The following is a 25,041-nucleotide window of genomic DNA, read 5'->3' on the forward strand; positions in this document are numbered from 1 at the left end:
GAACAGGGTGGGGGCAAAAGTAGGCTTACAGTTGTCCGTATGGGAAATAATGCAGTAATTAATAAATAATAATGCAAGTTTAAAACTGTTTTGTGTTATCATAACTGTAAATCTACTTTTCCCCCATTGTGTATTTTTAAAAAATGTATATTTTATTGATTTTTTCACAGAGAGGAAGGGAGAGGGATAGAGATTTAGAAACATCGATCATCTGCCTCCTACACACCCCCTACTGGGTATGTGCCCGCAACCAAGATACATGCCCTTGACCGGAATCGAACCTGGGACCCTTGAGTCCTCAGGCCTACGCACTATCTACTGAGCCAAACCAGTTAGGGCCCCATTGTGTATTTTCTGCTGCTGTTTTGTAGAGCTGTTTTTCAGATATGAGTAGGCATTTCCTTACGAAAAGAGAAAAGATGAAAAGATTGAAAGACTCTAAACTCTTCCTTCACTTGAGTTTTGTCCTAGGAGGTTAGCTAAACCACTAGTTTTGCCATTCTGCTAAGAGAAATATGTTTGCTGCTGGGAGAGTTTAATAAAGGATAAAAAAACGAATCCTGCAGAAAGGTCCAAAGTGGACAAGATGGTAATTAGTTGAGTAGTCAAATTCCTCTTTGCTTGAAGCCATTGTACCCAAATGCAATGTCCCTAGCTTTAAGTGACTTCTGAATTAAGAGTAGCTTTTAAACAGCCCACTAGAAGGCTTCAGTATCAGAACCGCCATTTCTTGTTTCCAGAAATAATACAACACTAGTCACCACTTCTGGGGGAAAAGAATCAAATACCGTGAATAAGAACAGCTTTGAAAATGTGACCAGAGTTCCTGACTGCTGACTGGAAGAAATGAAGAAATGGCGGTGAAAATTAATGCCTAAAATGAGAACTGATACCCCTGGATGCTTGGGGATGGCATCCCTGACTTGAAGGAGACAAAGGAATCAGTATGACATAACAGTCAAATACTTTAGGCTAATTATTGCCAAACCTCTCTCTGAGGCTCAAACAAATCTGGGTTCCTAACCTCCTGGGGAGGCGCTGGGATCTCCTCCAGACCTTACCTGTTGTGCCGTTATCTTAGGAGCGGAAGGGCTGTATTGGGATTGCAAGAGCCTGGTGTTCCTGTGAATGTTCTGGCAAAGCCATGGTTGGCCAACCCCTGGCGGGCTTTTCTTTCCAGATAAAGGTTTTGTTACAAACACCTACCACTGCAAAACCTAACATTGTAAAAGTTTTAGAGAGGAACTTCAGGGGCTTTTCAAATAGAGAAAACAGACCTCAAAACTTCACAAAAGCTGAAAAGCAAGTGAAGCATTTTAGGTTCATTAGTTCTAGAAGCTCACATCATGTGCTCCCCTCCCCAAGAGGATGCACTGATATCTGTAATGTGGGGCGTGAAAGACGTACGTCTGCCCCCCACCCTCACCCCCCCATTTTCCCACAAACACCTTTCCCCAAAGCCCACAGCCCACCATGCCACCACACTGGGTAACAACTCGGTGGGGCAGGAAGGAGCCATATGCCCGCATCTGTAACCGTGGTCCCCTTCCAGAGGGTAACAGACAGGGTGCGCGTGGCCCGCGCACTTGCCTGCTATCTGTGCTCTGTGCATTCCCTGACTCTGGGCTGTGCATCTCTCAGCTGGAAAATGGGCTCCTGATTTCCGAGAGAACAGCAGATGGCTGGGGCTGGTCTGGCCTCTCTCTTCCAAAGGCCCCAGAAGTCCCAGTGTGACTTTGCTGAATCCGGTTCTTACTAACATTTTGATAGTGAAGATTTACCTCCATGCAGTTTTGAAAAGTATAAAATTTAACTGGCAGACCTAAAGCCACACTACAAATAGCTGGCTATCTAAATGGATCTGCTCCTGCCCCTTGGGAAGTAAGCCAAAGGGATTAGAACAAAAATATTTTTTAAAAAAGTAAAATAAATTTGCATGGAGCATTGCTTTCTACACAGCAGCAGAAAGCCATGAAAATGAATGAGATTTAAAATGCTTTTTATTTATGATTTTTTTTGGGGGGTAAAATCAGTACTTCTGGGGGTATCATGGAAAGAACATGAGTTTTAAAGTCATCAAACTTGGATTTGAAACCAAGTTCAACCCTTGTTAGTTGGGTGACCTTGAGCTATTAATTTAACTTCTTTGAGTCTTAGTTTCTTCAATTGCAAATGGGGGCTAATGAGATATACTCTGAAGAGTTTTATGAGAATTAAGTTAGATAAAAGACATCAAACACCAACCACAGTTCCTGGCACAACTCAAGGACTCACTCAGCAAAGGCTACTTCCTAAGGTTACTAGGTTCCTTTTTGAAGCCCTGTTACCCAACAAACATGGCATAAAACAAGTAGGCACATGAGCCATTTACTTCCGAATTTTTCTAGAAATGAAAGTTTTTACTCAAGGATGGAGCAAATATTTCTACTTAAGAAACAAGAGCCAGGCTAAATTTGATTTCACATGGATGCTTTCAAAGTGCTTTTAATAGCCCTAGCAGGTTTGGCTCAGTGGATAGAGCATCGGCCTGTGGACTGAAGGGCCCCAGCTCCATTCTGATCAAGGCACGCACCTCGATTGCAGGCCCTGGCTGGGGCACATGCGGGAGGCAACCAATCCGTTTGTCTCTCTCACATGGATGTTTCTCCCTCTCTGTCTCCCCCCTCCCTTCCACTCTCTCTAAAAATCAATGGAAAAATATCCTCGGGTGAGGATTAACAACAACAAAAAAGCTGTTGACAATTCATTTCCACTGCTACTGGAACTGGAATTTTATTGATAACAAAGGAGGTGAGGACTGCCTGAGTTGGCCATTAATCAATACTTGGAAGTTAAAAAAATTTTTTTTAAGTGAAATGCTTTTTCCTTGTGTTCATCCATATAACCTCTGGTATGAGGAATTAGACACAGGGCATTATATCTGCAAAATGAACTAACAGACTCACTGATTTCTAAGAAGAATTCAATTCCATGTTTTTCCTGTGCTAAAAGTCTATTTAATATGACAGAATTAAGAGAGCATAAAAAAAAAGAAAAGAAAAGAAAAAAAAAAAGGCAGCGAACGCAGTTCTTACCTGGAGCTGCCGTTCCTGCTCCTGCTGCCATTTTTCCTGTCGCCTGCGCTCCTCTTCCGGGTCCCATGCCCAGAACTTGAACTGCTTAGAAAATAAAAACATGATCAGAATTGAGCCACGTCCTCAAGGCCTGGCCAGGGCGAGGGACACGAGTAGCCTATGGGCGGCACCCGATGGACACAACTAGCAGAGCCTTCGTTTATCTAAAGGTCCTCTTTGTTGGCAGCACCGCTATTTCATCTTAGTCCCTCTTTGGTTCCCTTCCAAGAGGCTGATAGGATTCTGTGAACCTTTTGGGAGCTAATGAAAACACGAAGTAATTAGCCCCTGGCACGGGCAGGCTTTTGCTTCATTTCTTTTAGAAGCGAATTCTTAAATGTATTCACGCTCGGGAGCGTAAGATACTCATTCTGCATATTGATCCCAGGTCCGGGCAAATGGGACCGCTTATGTCAGCAGAGCTGCGTTTTGTGAGAAGTGATGCTTGCCGCGCTGTAGAACTGCATCATTTCTTATGCTGCTGCTGCTGCTGCCCACACTGGCCTTCTCTAACCACTCACCACTGCCCACCAGTGTCCCCTGAGATCAGGCAATGGGGAGCCCCGACTGTGGAATCCACATAGCAAACAGTCAGACTCTTTTTTTTTTGGTCTTTTAAGAAAGTTTTTTTGTGAGTTTGGGAACCAAGTCAGTGAACAGAAATAATGGGAGAAAAATGCACGAGTCAAAGCGGACACCCAGGCCACAGGGTATAAGATTGAGAGGGTCCGGGAGGGCGGGGGTGTGGGGGAGAAATCCTAGCTGGTCCCTGGGGAATCAGCAAAAGGGGGGCTGCAGTGTTGAAAGTTGGCTCCCCCATCGCCCAGAGCAGGTGCTGAGGCGAACCAGGTTCCCCAATAACTGTACTTCCTCCCTTCCCCCTTATGGGGTAATTTGGGGAGACACTTAAAACGGCTTGGGAATCTTGAAAGAAAAAGTGAGGTGAGGGTGGGAGAGTTAGGGAGAAAGGGAAGGGTCTGGGGTACAGTCAAGGAAGATAACGTTCAGAGAAGATTCAGAGGCACAACAGTGATTCTGCGGCTGCTCCCAAGGGGCTCTGTGCTGGTTGATTGAGCCACAGAGGAACTGAATTCTACAAATCGGGCGGGAATTTCAAGGGTGAGCAAGGGTGACAGGCTCAGCCCTGGAAACACCCAGTTTAGAGAAGAGCCAGGTCCACAGAAAGTGTTCAGATAAAATCGAGCAGCATGGCCTTTGACAGTGTCACATGTCTGGACACCTTAACTAGCAAATGCTTATTTTATGTCACTGAAGTAAAAAATTGAAAACTAAATGTGTGGTTACTATTACTCAAGGTACTGATTGCGACAAGGGGTGCAACAAAGACAGCTTGGGTCTTGCAGAAAGAGTCCAGGCTGGGCCCTACTGCCAACTTAACTATGTTGAATGATTGTTCTCATAAAAAAAAAAAAAATTTCGAATGCTTACAGAAAGTGCATATTTTAATACTAATTCCTACTGTCACATGCATTTTAATTGCTTCTTTTAGATTTTACTTCCCTGACTCACTTACCCTTTTGTTTCCAGATCATAGCTCTGCATAATGATAACCCACATCTTCCTAATTCACCTGGCAGCATATGCATGGCTTTCACCTATTCTTTTACAATCATTTGAAGCCCTTTTTTTAAAAATGGGATCTTCTGTAAGCGAATCAAATACTCTGTAATTAAAATCACACTAAATGCATGAGCTCATTCCTTAACATGAGTTACTTACAGGTGTAGTTGCAGGTGACTTTTCACTGCTGGGAGAATCCCCTGGACAGAAAGAAAGAAAAAGAAGAACACAGTGTGAGTAGCTTCGTACTGTATTTCTCACTGATCCTCTCAGTGGAGTGTGGCTCCTATGTCAGCTTCAAACCAATTTTTTTTGTAAGCCAAGAGGATGAGAAGATCAGAATAAAGCAGACCCCTGAAGCAGTTGGTACCCATCACCAAAAGTAGTCAGGACCAGTGTAAGAAGACTGATGACATCAATTAGCACCCAGTACTAAGCACTAGGAAGCAAAATCTATTCCTACTAGTGCTGGTTTTTAATACACCTTGCATTCTGGCTTGATTGACAGTTCCCTCCTTGTCTGACATGGAGAAGTTTCATACAGAGAGAGGCCAAATGTCACCAAGAAATAAAGAGAGTGACACAGTTAACAAGAGAACCATGTTCCTGGTAAACGCTTCTAATCTTTGTTGTTGTTTTTTTTAAAAAGAAAAAGACAATAAAGAGGTAAATATTATTATTTCTTTAGATTTTCAAAATCAAAGTAAAATTCTGCGAATTTCCCCCCAATTTCAGTATAACTGTACTGACATCAAAGAACTAGCTCTTTGCTAACTGTGTGCCAGAAACAAGCATTTTTTCCCCCTGAGGTCAGAAATGAAGAAAAATACCAGACATTATTGGTTGCCCGCAACATGGATTTTTTTTGCACAAAAGAAATACAGCTAGCCAGTATGCATTTTACCTGACTGGGAGAAAAACTGGGAACGTCGCCAAGAGTTCTGAACTCTAAGCGGAAGGCTGGCAGTGCCAGGCGACTCTAGATCAGATGGTAGAACGGAACAAACAGAAAATCATGAGAACAGGGGTGAGAGTTGTGTAGAACCTTCTCCCAAATCCCAGGCCCAGGTGTGGCTATCCAAGAATAGAGAGGGAAAGCATCTGAAGTATAAAATATCTCAGTAAAACTCACACACACCCTGAAGACATGGACAAAAGTCAACGGAAATGAGACAGTTCATGCTATTGCCTATCTTCTTTGATGTCAGGTGACATTTAATGGGCTCATACTTAAAGGTGATATTGTTAAAATGTTGAATCTCAAGATAATAAGATGATATGCTATGAAAGAGCAAAATGCACAGTGTGCATTGCTTTTGGAGAACACTAGAAAAATATAAAAGACAGCAGAGATGAGTTCAGTTATTATTGTATACACTTCATAAAAGTTACGCATGGAAATCTGTGGCAGAAATTATATATCCTATATAATAAAAGCCTAATATGCAAATTGACCAAATGGCGGAATGACCAGTGGAACGACCGGTCACTATGATGTATGATGTGTACTGACCACCAGGGGGCAGACGCTCATACAGGAGCTGCCCCCAGCCCACAGGCCCCAGGCCAGCCAAGGCAGGGGGCCCCTGATTGCCCTGTCAGTTGTCCCGCAGATCGGCCCTGATCACCGGCCAGGCCTAGGGACTCTACCCGTGCATGAATTTTGTGCACTGGGCCTCTAGTGTGTGTAATAAGAGCATGTAAATGTCTATGTGTCATGTGACAGCCTCACGCAGACACAAGCTCATTTGCATCCTGAAGCTAGCACTGTGCCCATCTGTCATCATTCTCAATGCAAATAATGAATTTTTTTGCACAAAAGAAATACAGCTAGCCAGTATGCATTTCAACATGCACATATTTTCCTGAAACACCAATTTGAGGTATCTTGCTACTGTTGGGAGAGTTGAGAAAAGGAAATTTGTCATCTTTAAATGTATTTTATGAAGGTTTTCAGAGTAATTAAAGACTATTTGTGCATGTGTGTATGTTTAAGGGAAGTCTGTGGAACAACGTTAGGGCCCAGTGGCCTATAAGATCAGCCTACGAACAGACGGCTTTATGGAAATGGGGGAGATAGACTGTCTGGGGGAGCGAGTACTAGGTATGGCTCCCGGATTCCCCCTCTTAAACTTATAGCTCCTTTGGTCGTGAGGTGCGACCTCAGACTAGTCAGTTACAGGTGCACTGCCTTTTTATATCTGGGCAACGACCTATACTTTCCCTGTCCCTCCACATAAAGACAAATCGTAGCTTTTAAGATTACATTTATTAGAGGCCTTTTGCTTCATGAAAGGTATGAATTTATACATTCTAAACAAATATTACTGTTATTTCTATATCTATCAGCAATGTCTTTGGAGCATAATTTAAACACATATTTCAAGTCTGTGGTCTTCAGAGTGTGGTCCATGGATCTGCAGCATCATATCCCTCTGGGGACTCTGCAAATACTGTGGCCTCAGCCTAGACCTTGCGGGATGGGACTGGGGGGTCAGCTATCTATGCTTTAACCCATCCTGCCCAGGTCCCTGGCATATAATCATGTTTGAAAATTACTACTTAAAGCCCTATCTCTGCAACAGAAACACCTTTATTTTAAGGAAAGCATTTATAATATTTTGCTGCCTGGTATCTTGCTACTATCCTATAATTACCAGATTCTATTATGAGTGCTTGTGTTGAGCTAAACACTTTTTTTGGTTTATCTCAATTAATTCTTCCAATACCCCTATGAGGTTGGTACTGTTATTATTTCTAATGTACAGGTGATGATTAGAGATTCCGGAGAACTTGGTGGGGAAGATCTCACAGGTAAGATCTGAATGAGTAAGGATTGGAACCCGCGTGTTCTGTCTCCAGAGCCTGCAGCTGTTATTACAGCTTCCATGAACCAGACAACAAAACTATTATGCCTTAAAAATAACAATTTCCTCTTTGCATTCCTTATCTGCACAATGACAAAGAGTTAGGAATAGGGCAGAATTTAAATTTGTCTAAATATGGCCAATTGCTGGCCTAGTTATAGGACTTTTTTTGTCAATTCCCTTCAGTAGGACCAAAACATTTAAAATACATGTTTTGAAGACAGTATTGAACTTGTTTCCACATTAAGAAACTAGTGCTCATCAGTGCATGTTCCGATAAATTCCTTCCCAAGTACTTCCCTGTTATGTAGAGAGAGCCCAACTTATCTCTCAGCCCTCAACAAAGGTTAATGGAAGCCAACTCAGATTCTACCCCAAACAGCTGACCACCCTTCTAAAAAAAAAAAAAAAAAGTAAATCCCCAGCCACAATATGCTTATACTACCTTCTCTTTGCCTGGACTGCTCAATCTATAAAATAAACTGGGGAAAGTATAGTAAAAAAGAAGAGCAAGATACCTTACAGTTCTTGCTTCCAGAGCTTAGCTTTTTCATGTCTAGAGAGAACTCACACCAGTAAAGCCCAGTGATCTGTTCTGAAGAATAGTCCCTATGGATCATGGACTTCTTAGGACATCCTCCTACTGCTCTCATCACTAAGGCTCCTTTTGGGGTGACTGTGGGCATCTGGATGTCTCACCAGGATAAAGGGTTCAAGTTGGGCTTTTAAATAGTACAGGATAGACTCACAACCTATACATGGCCTAAAAGGTACAAATGACATAGTACCTAAAAGGTACTATGTGTCACATGACACATAGACATTTGCAGTGGTCAGTGCCTTTTACAACTCCCATAGGCCCTAAACTCCTATCTTTTTAGAGGCCATCCCTCCACACATTATATCAAACATATGAAACATAGTAAAATATACCCTCAGCATATACATGTATTTAATATATATACAGGCAGTCCGCAGGTTACGTCGGACTCGAAGTATGTAATTTTGTGGTTACGTCGCCATCTCCCATTTATTTATTAAAAAAAAAAGTTCCGTCATTTCGACGTATGTACAAATGTGCTTTATGTTTTTTATTATTTACTACCCACAAGTAAAGGTCAGGAATTGTTATCTTTCTTTTAAATTTTTTTTTACTGTTTCACTTCATTACCTCTGTGTATGTGCTCCATGTGAGTGACGGAGGTGCTTATGTAGGTGGGTTCCGACTTACAGCGAAAATCGAGTTACACTGGCTCTCCGAGTAATCCGAGGACCTACTGTATGTACACATCTATTCTTGCTATAACAGTTTTGGGAAAGATTAAAGTTTTTGCTTATGAGTAATACATTTAACCTACAATGTGGAATAATTTCTCGGTGCACACCCAGCAATTACTATGAAGTAAGAAAGTCTGACTTTCTTCTAAAATTATTGTCAAGTGGATATTTTATAAAGACTACATAATTAACAATTAATGGAGTTGATATAACATTAAGATTATAAACTTTTCGTTAAAGTTATTTATTTTTTTCCCATTTTAGAGACAATAAAATTATTTTAAGGAACCAAACACTTGTGTAGGCTTTATCATGCCTATGGTGCCCGGCTGGCAAAATGGTCTTGGCAGCTGGGGTCCTTGGCTGGGCCACAGAGAATGCAGCCCCAGAATTCTATTCTGAAATCAGTAATCTAGCCACCGGGCTCTGCAAACACTATGGCCAAAGGGACATCAACATAAAGGAAGTAATCCTCATTCACATGAAGTAATATTTCACTGCAGATGGGCCCAGGAGAACATGTAGGACTAAAATAAAGCATTTCCTTCTCTTTACCTTGAGAATTGAGATTTGGCAAATGTAACTGGTTGGTTTCAGGCATTTTGTCCAGAAATGGAAACGTCAGGGTTGCTTCTGGTTCTGGAGACTTTGGCTTTACCACCTGGGTCAGGAGCAATGGACACAAACATGGCAAGGATTGTCTATTAGCAAAGACACAGGCAAAATAAAATGAAAGAATCCACGGCAATCACATAAGTCAATAAGCCCAAACATTTAACTTTTAAATGGAAAATTGGCCCCATTTTTCTATCCCCATTCGTGCTTTTCTACTTTAATGTAGAGGTCAATTTTCCAGAGGTATCAAATGAGAGCATATAAAAATTTCATGATCACTTTTTTTCCCAAACCCAGAAGATAGTATTCCATCTTTGGGATTATACATCATTCTGTCTCGTTTTCTTATTGATAAATCACACAGTCTCTCCCTGATGCTACATAATGTCAGGATGTGAGATGTCCCATATAAGACTAAAAAATACCCCCTTACTACATAAGTGCTAAATACTAAGGTAATATTACCTTCTAATGGACATTATTCTCAGACACTATACAACCCCCCATCAAATTCATGCAAAGCACATTAAAGATAATATACTTTGCCTGTTGACATACAAACATTATTATAAATAGCAATCATCAAACAGCTCCATAGCAATGATGCCCTTAGGGGGTTTTGAGGCATGTTAGATTACTTGTCCTATGGTAAATAGTCCCCAATTTACAAATTCTTACATTTGTTTTGTAAAAGTAGAATTTTCTTGTTATTGCTATTTAATTTTATCTTGTTTCTCCCAATCTGAATGGCCTTTGGTAGAAACACTTTCTTTCTGATTTGTTGTTTCTTATCAACTGATTACTGAGAGACCAGATTACCAAACTAATGTCTAAAATAATAATCAGTAGACTCTGAGCAAAGATCTGAATAGGAGCAGAGGTGGATCAGTTCATGTCCTTCCAGCTGCGTACAGGACTTCCTCTGATTCAGTCTGGCTGGAGGCTGGGTTCCCAACAGATTCATTTGATGGCCAATAAGGCAAGTGAGGTTATAGAGAGACCAGTGTTCATCATAAGCTGATCTATGATCATTCCTCAGGATGATTTAATGTCTACAATTTCTTCTTGATAGGATTCTATTTTTTCTTTTTAAATATATTTTTATTGATTTCAGAGGGAGGAAGGGAGAGGGATAGAGAGATAGAAATATCAATGATGAGAGAGAATCATTTGAACGGCTGCCTCCTGCACGCCCCCTACTGGGTATCAAGCTTGCAACCTGGGCATGTGCCCTGACAGGGAATCGAACCATGATTTCCTGATTCATAGGTTGATGCTCAACCTCTGAGCCACGTTGGCTGGGCACCTATTTTTTCTTATAAATAATATATCCAACCTTAATGGAATTCTGAAGAAAATACAGTTAATCACTTCATTCTACATTAGAGAAGTCAACCAGATAGCTAAATGAACTTTAGTATTAATTAAACATGCAATAAGTTGACAACCCTCACATCCTGACCTCATACCATCTCCTCCATATTTAAGTCAGATAAAAACATGTTTCAGTTAATGCCCAGTTGTAAATGAAACAGTTCACAGTCAGCAGAAATACTAAAAATGACCACCATATAAAAAGATCAGTGTGTGTGCATGGGCACTTGGCAACACTCTCAAGTGAAGTAAAAATTGTTGCAGCCACAGTGATCATCTCTCTCCCTTCTTCTAAGAGCTAATTGTACAGGAGGGAAAGGAGAAGGAAAGAAATTCACATGGTGGAAGAAAAGCAGTGTGTTCAAAGACCATTACACCATTTGTTAATCAACTAGCAGAAATTCTTAACCTGGAGTCCATAGAACAGAATTCAGAGGCTGTAGGTACTTTGTACCAATTGATAAAAAACAAAAACACCCAAACAACAACAACAATAACGAAACACAACAGACTACACACACACACACACACACACACACACACACACACAGTTAAGACCCTGAAAACAATTTTTCCACAGGGTAGATGTGACACTTGTGGTCCAAAGATGGCTCACAAGTGAGGTTCGCAGACGAGGTATGCAGAAGAACACTCTTTAGTTATGGTATTCATTCTGTTTGATTAAAAAAAAATTCTAGCTATGAAGTAGAGTTCTTCTTTCAGTTTAGATTTAAATGGAACAAAAAGTCAACTTGGAAGAATACGAAATAATAAAGTGTAACATAAATCAGGCAAAACCTGCAAAGACAGGAAATCCTGCCTGCCCCTAATGTTTTCCCACAGTTAGAACTTAAAAATATGCCAAAAATATGCCTCTTTCAATACCTCCAGACCATTCTTTAATTCTCTTTGTATAAAAAGTGGGGAGCTAGAGCTTGAAGTTTCCAAAAGGCATCAAGGCCATAGGCATTTCTGAGACTCTACCAAGGACACGGCACTCTCAGCTCCCTAATGCCAGGGGCCCCGTCTTGGTCACTGTTGAATAGCCACTGTCTAATACAGTCCCTGGCACATAGTAGGTACACAGTCAATATTGGTTGACTAAATGGTGGAAGAACCACATGTATAAGTGGTAAAATTTTCACTCTAAAGTTAAATCCAAATTTAGGGTTAAGTTTTAAAGTTGAAATATCACCACAGGCAGTATGCCCATAGGCAAGTCAGTGGTTCTCTACCTTGGTGGCCCATTTGAATCATGGGGAGCTTTTACAAATACACGTGCTTGGGCCTTGCCCCCAGAAATTCTGATTTATCTGAGCTGGAGTGTGCTTGGCATATTTTTAAGTTCTAAAAGGTAGCCAAGGTTGAGAACAATTGGTATAAAAGATGAAAACTTTTAGACTCTGCCTGAAGACAAAACAAATTACTATGAAGAGAATGAGACTCCAAACAAGGAAGAAAGTTAATTAAAAATAGATGTTAACACCCATTATATCAGAATAATAAGTTTCCAATTTCCTTGTTCAAATCCGGAGGCGTCAGAAGTATGCTGCTATAAAATAGTTAAATATGAAAAGGAGAATCTTTAGTGAGCTGAGAATAATCATGCTCATACACAACAAACCAAAACCTAACTTCAAAGCTTTATAACTTATGCGAATATCACATTAAAATACACATCTAATTATTCATAATTATAATTGATTGTTTAAATAAAATTTAATATATGTAGAAAGAATGCATATATACACTGAGTGGCCAGATTATTATGAACACCTGACATTTGTAGGCAAATTAGCTATAATTTCGTGCTAAAGTTGCTAGAGGGCCAGACCATTATAAATAGGGAAGCAGGTTGTTTACCACGACAGAAGTGATTTTTTTCTGAAGATATGGGTAAACAACGCAATTTAACAGCCTTTGAATGTGGGATATATATACATATATATATATATATATATACCAATTATTACTAGTAGAGAGGTAGGTTTCTATGACTTTTTCTCACTCTTACCCTATGTCTATGTTTATTTATATTTCATTTTAAATAAATGTACATATATTACTTGATAGATTTATTACATATTTATGTGTACATCACTATAAATATAAATTTAAAAAATATATACTATAGACTGAATGTCTGTGCCCCCCAAACTTCATATGTTGGAATCCTAACCCCCAAGGTAACAGTATGAAGGGCCTGTGATAGGTGTTTAGGTCATGAGGGCAGAACTCTCATGAGTGGGATTGTGCCCTTATAAATGAGACCCTAGGGAGCTCCCTCGCTCCCTTCTGTCAAGTGAGGACACATGAGAAGTCCATCTGTGAACTAGGAAGTGTGTTCTCACTGGACACCAAATCTGCCTTGATCTCGGACATCCCCGTCTCCAGAACTGTAAGAAATAAATGTCTGTCGTTTCTAAGCCATCCCTTCTGTAGTACTCTCTCACAGCAACCCAAGTGGGCTAATGCATCCATCTTTCTGCATGTACTTAAATTATTTACAGTGAACATCTAGTATATTTGCATTTAGAAAAATACAGGTTAAAGACAGAAAAAAGATGAGAAGAGAAACTAAGTCCTCATGATGAACAAGTGTCCCAGCGGCAGCCCACGGCCCCGTGAAGCCATGCTCATGCAAATGTAACTGCTTTAATCCACGACGCAATTCACCTTTTGTGACAGCACCAACTCCACCTTCCCGCTCATTTCATTTTCCGGTTTCTTCTGGTCTCTCTCTTCTGGCACATCGTTCCTCAGCTTGGGGCTGGAGGAAAACTCCACGGAGGCCGCGGTGGGGCTGCACCGAGTCACAGTGGTCGTAAAATGCTGTGGCTCTGAAATGGAGTGACAGGCAGAAACTTAAAGAGGTTGAATTACCATGTGACAAGGTGTATAAAGGAGCCAAAGATGCCAGTATTCTCTAGGCTCTTCCATGCTATTATAAAAACACCCAGCAACATAAAACACATCGAAGAATCCCACTGTGGAAAAAGTAAGTTCTTGATAAGAGCCAGAGTTTGCATAGGAATAACACTGCACGAGACAAAATGCCGGCACGAAATATTCTGATAGGCGGGCTGGGTGGGCGGACATCTCCAGAGAGTTTCCATCCAAAGGACTGTGTGGCAGCCCGACTCTTCCTTCTGTATCCCAGTGTTCCTTCTTATCACCACACGGTCATAACTGGGATGTGTTGAGGATTGCATAGTGTACACAATGCAATGAAAACAAAGTGTCCTTTGATATTTAGAGAAGAAGTAGGCACGCTCTAGAGTGGGTGAAAAAGTCACCCACTGGGGGGCCTATCAGAGGGGGTATAATCTAGTTTGGAATTTTTAGTAATGACAGTTCACTTATTCTAACATGCCATTTAAAACTAATTTGGAATTGGAAGAGGGTGAAAGGCCTTTATGTTTATCAAAATAAGAAATGTGTTGAAAATATTGAAAAGCATTCATTCAAGAAATATTCCTATTTGTGGCATTACTTTATTCTTTCTAACTATTCTTTTAAACTATTCACCAGCTTTATTATTTCAGTGTCTATTTTTATGATATATATTTTTAACCTGTCTTATCTGTTGCTGTTACTGTGTGTTAAAATAGGACCCTCAATTTTTGCCATTATTTATTTGGGGCAATATAATTTTATTTATGAGGATGGAGATACACTTTTAAGAAAACAAAGCAAAGCAAGGTTTTTAGCGCCAGATAAATCATAGTCAGAATTTCCCCAGGAAGCCTCTAGGTGGCAGCACAACCCCACACCAGTTTTAGAGTCTACCTTTCTGTGGCTCATTTAGGAAGAATTCTTGACTCTATTTCTTTACTGTTATATCTTAAGAGTTATCATGATTTGCCTTAAAACTAGTCTGTTAGGAAACAAACCTGATGAGGCAAGTTCTGTATTCCCTTCTTTTAGGTTTTCACCATCTTTCTCATCTTCTTGGCTGTTGGGTTCCATTTCCTCAGTGGTTGCCTGAAAAAAAGATTTTTACCCCCACTTGAATAAATAATTCTTTTGAAGGTTGTAAAAAGGTAGAGGATTTCTTTCTTTTTTTTTCAAATAATACTATTTAGGCAGACAAGGCGAGTTGCCTATATGCATGTATTTTTTTTTCTATTTCTTAGTCAGCTTTCTGGTGGAGGGCTGGCTTTGTGGAAGCAGACAAGCTGGGAAGGAGAAGAGAGGTACTGAAGCAGCAGCACAGTACGAGGGCACACCCACACCCGCTGCCCACCTGCCCACCTCCTCAGATGGCCTCAGATGCACATCCCCTTTTTCTTCTTTTCACCACAGAATTTTCAAAATCATAGTTACCACTCACTTGCCCCCAAATGTCTCTAATGTTGGCTTAGGGTCCTATCACCAGTGGGGAAAGACTATTTTTGTTAAGATATTAACCTCTCCATAGCTGGTCTTCAGCATAGATGCCTGCGGTTCTTAGCATTGTGGAATTTATTCCTAATGATCTCTTCCTCTGGGCTCTCAACAACCCAATGACCTGAGTTCTCATTTTCTTACTCATTCATATTCTCTCTCTCTCTCTCTCTCTCTCTCTCTCTCTCTCTCTCTCTCTCTCTTTCTCTCTCTCTCTCTCTCTCTCAACTTTTCTCTTCATAAAAATGTGGGTCCCTCCTGAAAACTTCAATGATTTTCCTCCACCTGTGTGGAGTCACCTCAAATGTATCAATTATTGCCATGGGTTCACCATTATATTCTTTATTCATTTATGACTTGCACTTAAATCTTTAACCCCTAGAACCCATCAAAGCTTCAGTTCAGCTGACCTACCATCACGGTCATGGTAAATGTCATGCTAAATGTTACCCTCCAACAAGCCTCTCTTCCAAATCGATGATTTCTGCTTGTGGCATTAATTTTCTCCGTCACACAAATTAAACTTTGAGGTGTTTCTTGTCTCAGGCCTCATGAGTGTCCATCATTTACCAAGTCCTACCAAGGCTTTAACACAATAGTTTTCATATCCACCATTCCTTTATGTTTTTTCAGCTAGAGATCTCTCTGGTTTGGATCTTGCTGTCTAATTCACTTGGCATGTCACCATGATGCTCATCTTTCTCAGTAGTACCCCAAGTGTATCAGTGCTACACTTGATATTCCATAATATTAAAAGAATGTGGAACAACCTGAATGCCCAACAATTAAGGAATAGTTGTTCAAAAAAGAAAATATCATCCTATATAATAAAAGGGTAATATGCAAATTGTCCCCTCGACCGGGAGTTCCACCAAAGTTCGACCAGAGGGTGGGACCGGCCCACAGCCTGGGGCCCCTCCCCCAAGCCTGCCCAGCCAGATCGGGCCCCATCATGGTGGGCTGGCCAGACCCCACCTGTGCACCAGGCCTCTAGTGCAATCATAAAAAGATATTGAACAATAGTTAATGATATGTGAAAATATTTGTTACATAATGTTGTTTAAAAATGTATACTGTATAGACATATGATACCTACATAGTACTACTGAATGTACACTTAAAATGGTGAAGATAGTAAATTTTGTTATTTGTATTTTACCACAACAAAAAATTAGAAAATAAACCGTTAAAAAATAAAAATTATTTGCAAATTTTTAAGTATAAAAAATATACAACTTTAAGTAATATGCTTTTCAAGCTTCTAAAATATTTTACAATAGCATCTAGTGGCAAAAGGTGCCTTTTCTTTTGGAGGATGAGGTAGTTTTAAAATCTTCATAATTAGATGGGCATTTTCTAATGATGGATAGCCATGTATCAATTTTAGAAGAACATAATATTAAATTAAAATGCACTTTTAAAACCATAGGCAGGAAATAGCACTGAATTTATATTCATTAATGAACTTTGTAACTTTTTAATATATCAACAAGCCTGAATTTAATCTTTTTAAGAGATTTAATGAGTGAAAATAGTTAAATAAATGGAACACTCTCTTATTATATTTGTTACATGTATGTATAAATGTGTGTTTACATTGTTATATTAATTACTGATATGATAGTAGCATTTGATGATCAATCAGTTGAGCATTACAAAAGAATAAGTCGGGTTTATAAGTAAAGTGCTCACCCCACACACACATAGGAATTTTAATATATGACAGTGTTTTTTTGTTTTATGACATTAATATATAAAACACTGACAGAAATACTGACAGAAATACTGATTTTTCGGTTTCCCCCCACAAATGGCTTAGATTATAGAAAACTATCTGAGGTTGGGAAACAAATTTGTAGTTAAACATTGATAAATGATGCTCTTGAGAATACTGGTGTTTCCAATTACTAGAAATAAAATAACTACAAAAAAAAAAAAAAAAGCAGGCCAAAGCCTCCTCAGCCCCAAAATGAACAAAAAAATGGATGTATTTTATGGAATATCAGATGCCATCAATTATTTTGTATTATTTTAGGTACTACTAAGAAAAAAACAACAGTCTGTTAAATATGACACACTATTGCTTATAAGGCATCTAGATTCAGAGATGCTCAAATGTGGAAAGCGTGCTGCTTGGAATCAGTGCCATAAGACTACTCAAGTCCTTTAGACATCATTTATAAAGGAGAAAAAATTCTCAAGCATGACCTCACTTAGCATTCCAGCACATTCCAGCAACATTTTACTTATGCGAGACTAATGGAGAACTCCCCCTTTCAAGAATTCTCACATTTCTGAATGCATTTCTATGTGGCTTAACTCTCACATACTGAGCTCCAAGACGAACCAATTTATCTCCCCTGATGATTTCAAGGTTACTCACTGTGGACACTGTAGCCACGATCAATATTTCCTGCATTTACCATATGTCAGCATCGTTAGAGGTTCCTTGACATGGATTATCTCACTCAATTGTCAGAACAGGCTTTATAAGGTATGGGCCAATATGATTCCCTTTACACAGGAGAGGAAAGTGAGGCCCAGGAGGCCGACTTACCCGGATCCCACTGCTAGTCGGTAGGGGATGTGGGAACCCTGCCCTGTGCCTGTAACCGCAGTGTCCCATCGTCTGGGCTGGGAGTCACACCCACTTTCAAGCTGTCCCCAGGGACGTCAAAGTTTTGATCAGGAAGAAGCAATCTTGAACTTGAGGGTCCCAAGGTTACTGCTGAAATGATTCAAACTGCCTTTTCCGTTCCCTTTCCTTGTCATCCATTCTACCTCATTCTTCCCATTCTACGTCTCATCCACTTATTCTGCAAAAACCCTGGAATCTTTTAGGAGGCATTTAGCTAAGTCTCTGCTTCCTAGGGCAGCTGGAGGCCAGACTGCTCCAGCCATCACTCCCTCTTAGGGCTTTCCAGTCAGTCCAGGTTCTGGGGGGTGGGGGAAGCACTGGCCCAGCACAGTATCTGACAGAGAGCAGATACATCATCTATGTGAGGTAAGCACACGTTATATGCATTATTTATGGAATGTGTTCTCTCAAGCTTAATTTGAATGCATACTAGTCATCAAAATCAGGCTATTACTAGCAAAATATTCAAGATAAATGAAGAGAAAAAGCAAACCACAATACAATTTGAATAACATGAGCCCATTTAAAAATATTTTATAGCGCAGACAGCATGGCTCAGTGGTTGAGCATCAACCTATGAACCAGGAGGTCATGGTTCAATTCCTGGTCAGCACAGTGGGCTCAATCCCCAGTGTGGGGAGGGCAGGAGGCAGCCAATCAGTGATTCTGATTATTGATGTTTCTATCTTTCTCTCCCTCTCCCTTTCTCTCTGAAATCAACAAAAATATATTAAAAATATTTCACATGCACTGATAAAAGAGGATACACATTTTAAAAAATCTTAGTACCAATTTTTGAGTGGCTGGAGTAATAGGTACTTTATATTTTCTTTATAATTTTCTGTATTCTGTAATATCTATCGACTATACATAATCAAAGGAAATCCCCAAAGCCAATTTAATGAACTTATGTCTGGATACTCTATCTTGAAGGCTTGTTACTTTTGTGCTCATATCATTACAGACTCCATGAGTTCAAAGTTGGCCGTTTTCACCAAGCCCACTGTGCTGGGAAATTCACTTTCTGACCCATACTTTCCTTTGGTTCCTCCTAAAGAGAGGAGGGGCCTTTCCTTCTCGTGAACGAAAACAAGTAAATAAAACAGATCCCTGGACACCAATGAATGAGAGCACAGAGGAGTTACAGGGGCCTAAGCCAGGAGCTGGCTTCCCCTTGACTGAGAACATGATCCAAACCGGCTCGGATGCCAGACTTAGCCCTGAGGCCACGGGTGGGAGGTGGCAGTTTCCTGGCTTGAGAGGCACAAGGTCTAGCCACAAAATCTAGCAGGCATCTCGCTGCTTATTTTAACAAGACTCTTACCGGTGGACTGGCCCAGAGACCGACATTGAAGAACGCATTGGAAATAAGAAGCCCGAGACCAAGAACCGTCCTGAGACCTAGGGCGTGGGTGGTCCCATTTCCAGGACGGAGGGACTATGAGAACTTGGACTGATCATTTAACCTCTACATGGAAAGATATGAAGTCCAAGGTCATCTGCTGGACTACCATCCTGTGACTCTGAGAGGCTCCCTGGCTCCAGTCTTGAATAACTTATCTGGACCCGAGCCTGGAAAATCAGCCTACTTAGGTCTTGGCACCGTGACCCAGGTGCCATATATGCCATGCCCGTGTTTCCCCTCTCACTTTTACACCTCCAAATATACGTCTATTTTCACGGACGAAAGAGGATCTACATGAACAGTCAGCCTCTCCATTCCCTAAGCCTTTTCCTTTTGCCTTAAACATTTCAAAACAACAACGTGAGGCTCTGATCCAGGTAAGATGGGCTGGGTTAGATTTTTTGTCCCTGACATATACTTTCTTGAAGTCTGTAAACGCCCCTTTACCTAAAGATCTTTAATGACTCATAAAGAGCCTTAAATCTAACACTCTGACGACTACTTCTAGAGGGAGAAAAACAGCGTCTAAAGAAATGCCTGTTGACATTTGACATCTCGAAGGAATGTGCAGTTGGTCTCAGTTGGAAGGAAAACAGCACCTACTCAAATGCTGTTCTCACTGCAACACGAAATGTTTCATAAAAGATCTGCTTGTCTGTTTTCCTGGACCAGACGATGTTAGGAAAGTACTGAATTTTCAAGAGGAAGGCCTGGGTCTTTATCAAGGTGGAGAAAACATACCTAGTCACTTAGTTCGAGAAAAGCAGATGAAGTAGGCTGTGCAACTAATCGCTGAGTTCGGCCCTTGGTCAATGAGGGAGAATTGCTGAAAACCTGGTGGGAGGGAAGGCATGGCCAGCAGGGGGCGCGCGGCAACATTTGAGATGAGTTGGATCAAGGGTCATGAGATGGAGTGACAAAGAGATCAACCAGTGGGCGTCCTGGGGGTGGAAATGGTAGAGAGAAGCCAGAATTGGGAAAAAGTGAAGAAGACGAGAAGCAAAAGGAGCTGCAGGAAGAATCATGGGAGCAAGTGCAAGGGTGATCGTCTTCTGGGAAAAGCTGTTCACGTCCACATGTGTGTCAGAATTACAACTGGAATGACTGACAGGTGGAGCTGGAAGACGGCAGGGAGTTCATCTCGCCTGTATGAAATTCACACCTGCTCAAGATGCTAATTTTGATGATCTAATTTAATGTAAAAAAAAACTTTACACCTATCAATTTTTCAGGCTTTTGAAAAATGTAATTTAACTTTCTCTCCTTTGTTGTATGACAATATTAAATTAACTTAAGGACACCTCTGTCTATGAGTTGCTTTAATATCATGCTAAGTGCTCCATATACATGAATTCTCCTAATATTATTATTATCTTTATTTTACTTATAAACTGAGGCTCAGCCAGTTTAACTTGCTCAGGTGGGGTTTGATCTTTGACCTAGTGCATGGAGTATTTTAGGCATCTTAGGAAAGGGCCATTTTTTTGTACCATTAAGGAAGGAAGAGATTCAAGCACAAATACAATGTACAGGGGATCAAGAACACACTGCAATAGCTTTGAGGGAGATATAAAACATCTTTATGTAGGTCACCGAACAAGATAAATTTATTCTCAGATTAGAAGACCTACCAAATTCTCTTCCAATCCTGGATTCTAGGAGTCTATTTGTGCTATGGCACGATTTCCTTACAGAAGGCAATATTTTAAAATGAGAAAAAAAGTGTTAGGTTTCCACTGGGAGCTATCTCAGAGATGAGCAGGAGGAGACAGGAAACCTGTCCCTCTACTTGGAGTCACCCTCATGACCTCTCAGCCCCATGATCCCCTCCTGTGGGCTCCTCACCACTGTCTGTACCTTTGTTTCTGCTATGCCAACATGTGGAATACGGGAATCGCAGGATATTCCCAGTATATGGGATGGCCTGCTGCCCTCCTCCATTTCAATGCAAATCCTACACTTACCGTTAAGAAATCCACATCCCACATAAGACCTTCCCGACAAACCTCAACCCGTAATGATCTTACCTGTTCTTTGCAATCTTACATCCCTTCTACTCTTTTGACCCTAGCACTTAGATGTAGTTTTATATACTTTTCTAGTTGCTTTATGAAAAGTGCTTTCCCAGAAAGTTTATGAGTTTCTCTTTCTATTTCAAAAATGTGGCACAGAGTAGGTCCTTGTCGTGAACAGGCAACCACTGGCAAGGTCATTGCCATCACAACCTCATTACCTAGAGATGACTCAATGGAGGGTGATCTGGAGTTGCTGGTATCAGTAGACATAACAGAGTAACAATGATAACAATGACAGCAAGCCTAACTTAGTTTATGATCTATTTCTAAAGTAAGAGAGCCGTGGTTCCAAGAGTTTCCAATGAGAAAGATGAGGTAGAAGGAAACTGAAGTGATGACATAATGTCGCACAATGTGGTCCTGTTGGCACAGGAGGTTGACACTCTTGTGTTCCTGGAGTCCAGGGCCACCCTTCTCTGCTGCTCTGGTCTGAATGAATGCCCCTGCCTACTGTGGCTGTGCCCTTTGACTAGTTCCAGCTCGCCCTGAAGGAACTGTGACATTTTAGTGGTGGGTGAGGCTACTTCTCTGTAAAAAGTGTATCTGTTGGGAATGCAGTTTTTGGAAGAAAGACACTATTTAAAAAGAAGAACAGTATTCCTTTGACAGCCCCACAGTATAGGGCAAATGAGTTAGAAACAGCAAACCAGGTCCAAGCTGGTATCAAGCCCAAGCAGCCCCACATTTCAAGCTGGTCACTGTATTTTGCCATCACCAATCAATCCTACCGTTTTGATAAGAATACCAACTGGCTGTAACACAGTCAAGAAACACTTTCTTTGGAATATGGAAAAGGAAGTATGATAAGCAGCAGCTTGATTGGAGAAGGGATTCTTTTAAAATGTCTTCTGGAACAACACATTCTGGATGGGAAACTTTCGGTGTCAAATTGTAGGTAAGCATGAAGAGTGTTTTAGTAATGAGCCAACATTTAATGCAGTACAGCTAACAACTTGGCTTCGAGTCTAATAGATACACCCCAGTAGTTATCTACCCAGAACATAAAGAGAGAGGCCCTGCCATAGTGAATTCAGGGGCCTAAAGTATACTAGAGACAGGGAAAATAAATGACCATTGGAACCACTAGGGTTTATTAAACTAGAAATTACTCCAAACTGGGCAGTTTTCCAAGGAAGAGACACAGAGGAGAGACTTGCAGGCGTTTCCAGAAGTTTGGACTTGCCCCCGGGGCTGCCAGCATCAGGCCGGTTTCCAGGGGAAAGTTCACACGGCCACCGTTTTGTTTGGGTCTGCCTTGCTATAAACTGCATAAACTTCTGAAATAACCTGATTTCTTTCAGATCACCTCATTTTGCTTCTCTTAAAATAAGATGTTTTGGGGGGGGCTACGCAGTCAATGTGAAATCTTTCAATCCATCCTCTCTTTGCCCTTATAGAGTTTAGCCGCACAACCGCGTTAAAGTGGAAAATGCGTTGCATTGAAAGAGAACAGGCAATTTTCTTTTTATTTTGACCATTGAAAATAAGAAACTTAGTAATTATTGAGAATGAGCATAGTTTTTTTAAGGGAGCTTTTACTGCTCTAAAAACAAACACACAAAACCCCCCTTTCTTCTGCTTTAGGAGTCATGTACTTAAGGCCATAGTCTCCTTGCAGGATAGCTAACGTGCCCCCCCCACCCCCCCGCCCCCCGCTCCAAGAGTTAAAAGCTTAGAACAAGAGAGATTAAGTAGTTGCTTTAGGAAGTTTAGGCCTTATGCCATCTACTCTCTTCACCTATTCCTTTCATTTCTGTCAGGAATGAAACCTGTTCAGCCAGGGGGAGGGTTTCCAAACTCAAACAACAACATGGTCAGAGGGCAGAGCCGGTGACCGGGAGAGAGGCCTGCCGGACTTGCTCTTGTAGGTCATCTGCTGGGCCTGAGTAAGCCCCGTGTCTTTCTGTGATATGGCAAGTGTCAGGGGACACGTGTGGCACTTACACGATTGCTTTTCCAAGGCACAGTGAGAAAGAGCTGTGCTCGACAGTGCGTGCAAAGGGCCAGCGACCTGAGAGACAGGATAACCAAACTGAGGAATGGAAAAGGTTTCTGAAGGGGACTTAGAAAACGCTCATCAGGAAGTGTGGCAAAAGAGAAATAAGGACAGAATGACTGTCCCAGAAAAGCAATTCCAACACTGTAATGTCTAATTAATTTGGGGAACTTCTCATTTAAACGTAAGAGCATAAGTCACCCGGGCTGGTGTGGCTCGGTTGGGCATGGTTCTGGGCACCAAAAAGGTCGCTGGCTCGATTCCAGGGCAGGGCACCTCCCTGGGTTGTGGGTTTGATCCCCAGTAGAGGTTGTGCAGGAGGCAGCCAATCCATGTTCCTCTCTCTCTCCCTCCCCCTCTCTCTAAAATCAATGAAAACATATTTAAAGAAAATTTAAGAGCATAAGCTAATGTTGACTCTTACTAGGAGAACTCAGTGTTTCATCTCATAGTGATTTGTAAGAACTCTTCAGAGAGGGTAACATGCACAGGAAAAGTCAAAAGAAATTCCAGGTCGAGAGATTCAGCATTTGCCTGGATCATAAAACCCTGCTCCTGGAGACCAGTGAACCTGTTGCCATGGTGAGGAAATTATTCTGGTCTATTCCAATTGGAATCTCATAGGGCTTGTGGGGAGGAATTACATCCTCCCAGCTCTCTAAGAAAATGTATTTTATTTTTCAAAAGACAAATGCCAGAGATAAGAAAAAGAATACCCGTGGGGGGAGAGGGGGAAGGCTTAGATAGCTGGGTCATCTCATCTACTTAGCCCTGGAGCTGGGAGACAAGTTTTCCTCATGACCAAACCTTTCTAGGCGCTGGGGAAAAATCGTGACAGTTTTCCCCATCCTTTGGAATTCCAACCCAAAGGCTATAAATTAAAACTGCAGACATCAGCCTCTGGTGAGAACAAATGGGGTTGAGCAGTGTCCAGCTTGCACCCCGAAAGCTGGCCTGCGTCTGAGCTGGTGGAAGTTTGGGTTTGATCAGCAGGAGCCTTTCTGGTGTGGAATCTAAGAAGGCAAATCTTCCTGACAGTATTTTAGACGCCAAAGGGGTAAATACAATATTCTTTTGAGTTTTCTTTTCTGCTGTTCTTGAGTTAGCCTACATTTATCAGCTTGGCCATTCAATGGTGCTTCTAATTACTCTGAATTTAATTTGATTATGAATGAGTTTTTGTTTGTTTACTTATTTTTAAAATATATTTTTATTGATTTAAGAGAGGAAGGGAGAGGGAGAGAGAGAAAGAAACATCAATGATAAGAGAGAATCATCGATTGGCTTCCTTCCGCATCCCCCCTCCACTGGGGATTGAGCCCACAGCCCGGGCATGGGCCCTTGATTGAATTGAACCTGGGACCTTTCAGTCCACAGGCTGATGCTCTATCCACTGAGCAAAACCAGCCAGGGCGAGTTTTTGTTTTTTTAATTAATAAGAAAGCTGCCCTTTTATACATATTATCAAGGATGGAAAGCCAGGTTCTGAGGGCAGCGGTTATTTTCAAATTATATTAACAAGTCTGATGGGGTCCTGAACAAACAGAAAGAAAATAAAAAGGTTTATGAGAGATTGATTTATTTTTCTACAACACCTGGCCCCAAAAATGTGACAACAAGTTTTCCTATTCATATTTTATATTACACCATCTACTATACCCACTGGTTAGGTTTGAACTGTGCTACCCCCTCCCCCCGCCTCCCCAACTCCAA

At 41.1% G+C, this 25,041-nt stretch overlaps 1 protein-coding gene across 14 annotated transcripts in view; it reads right to left on the reverse strand.

Moving 5' to 3' along the window:
- LIMCH1 (LIM and calponin homology domains 1) overlaps window positions 1-25,041 on the reverse strand; it is a 311,990-nt gene that overhangs the window by 19,637 nt on the left and 267,312 nt on the right. For 9 of the 14 annotated variants that reach the window (XM_070397570.1, XM_070397534.1, XM_070397561.1 and 6 more), the window contains 5 exons: window positions 14,722-14,812; window positions 13,505-13,668; window positions 9,395-9,500; window positions 4,854-4,894; window positions 3,075-3,155 (listed from right to left, as the gene is read on the reverse strand). In XM_070397570.1, the coding sequence (XP_070253671.1) occupies window positions 3,075-3,155; window positions 4,854-4,894; window positions 9,395-9,500; window positions 13,505-13,668; window positions 14,722-14,812 (483 nt within the window). Of the gene's footprint in view, window positions 1-3,074; window positions 3,159-4,853; window positions 4,895-5,598; window positions 5,674-9,394; window positions 9,501-13,504; window positions 13,669-14,721; window positions 14,813-25,041 lie in introns of all 14 variants that reach the window. The other 5 variants (XM_070397553.1, XM_070397519.1, XM_070397598.1 and 2 more) reach the window with 3 other exon arrangements.

This window comes from Myotis yumanensis, unplaced genomic scaffold (assembly GCF_028538775.1).
Source record: "Myotis yumanensis isolate MYYU_CA2020_CCGP unplaced genomic scaffold, mMyoYum1.0.hap1 SCAF_1, whole genome shotgun sequence".
In the NCBI taxonomy this organism is placed as follows: Eukaryota; Metazoa; Chordata; class Mammalia; order Chiroptera; family Vespertilionidae; genus Myotis; species Myotis yumanensis.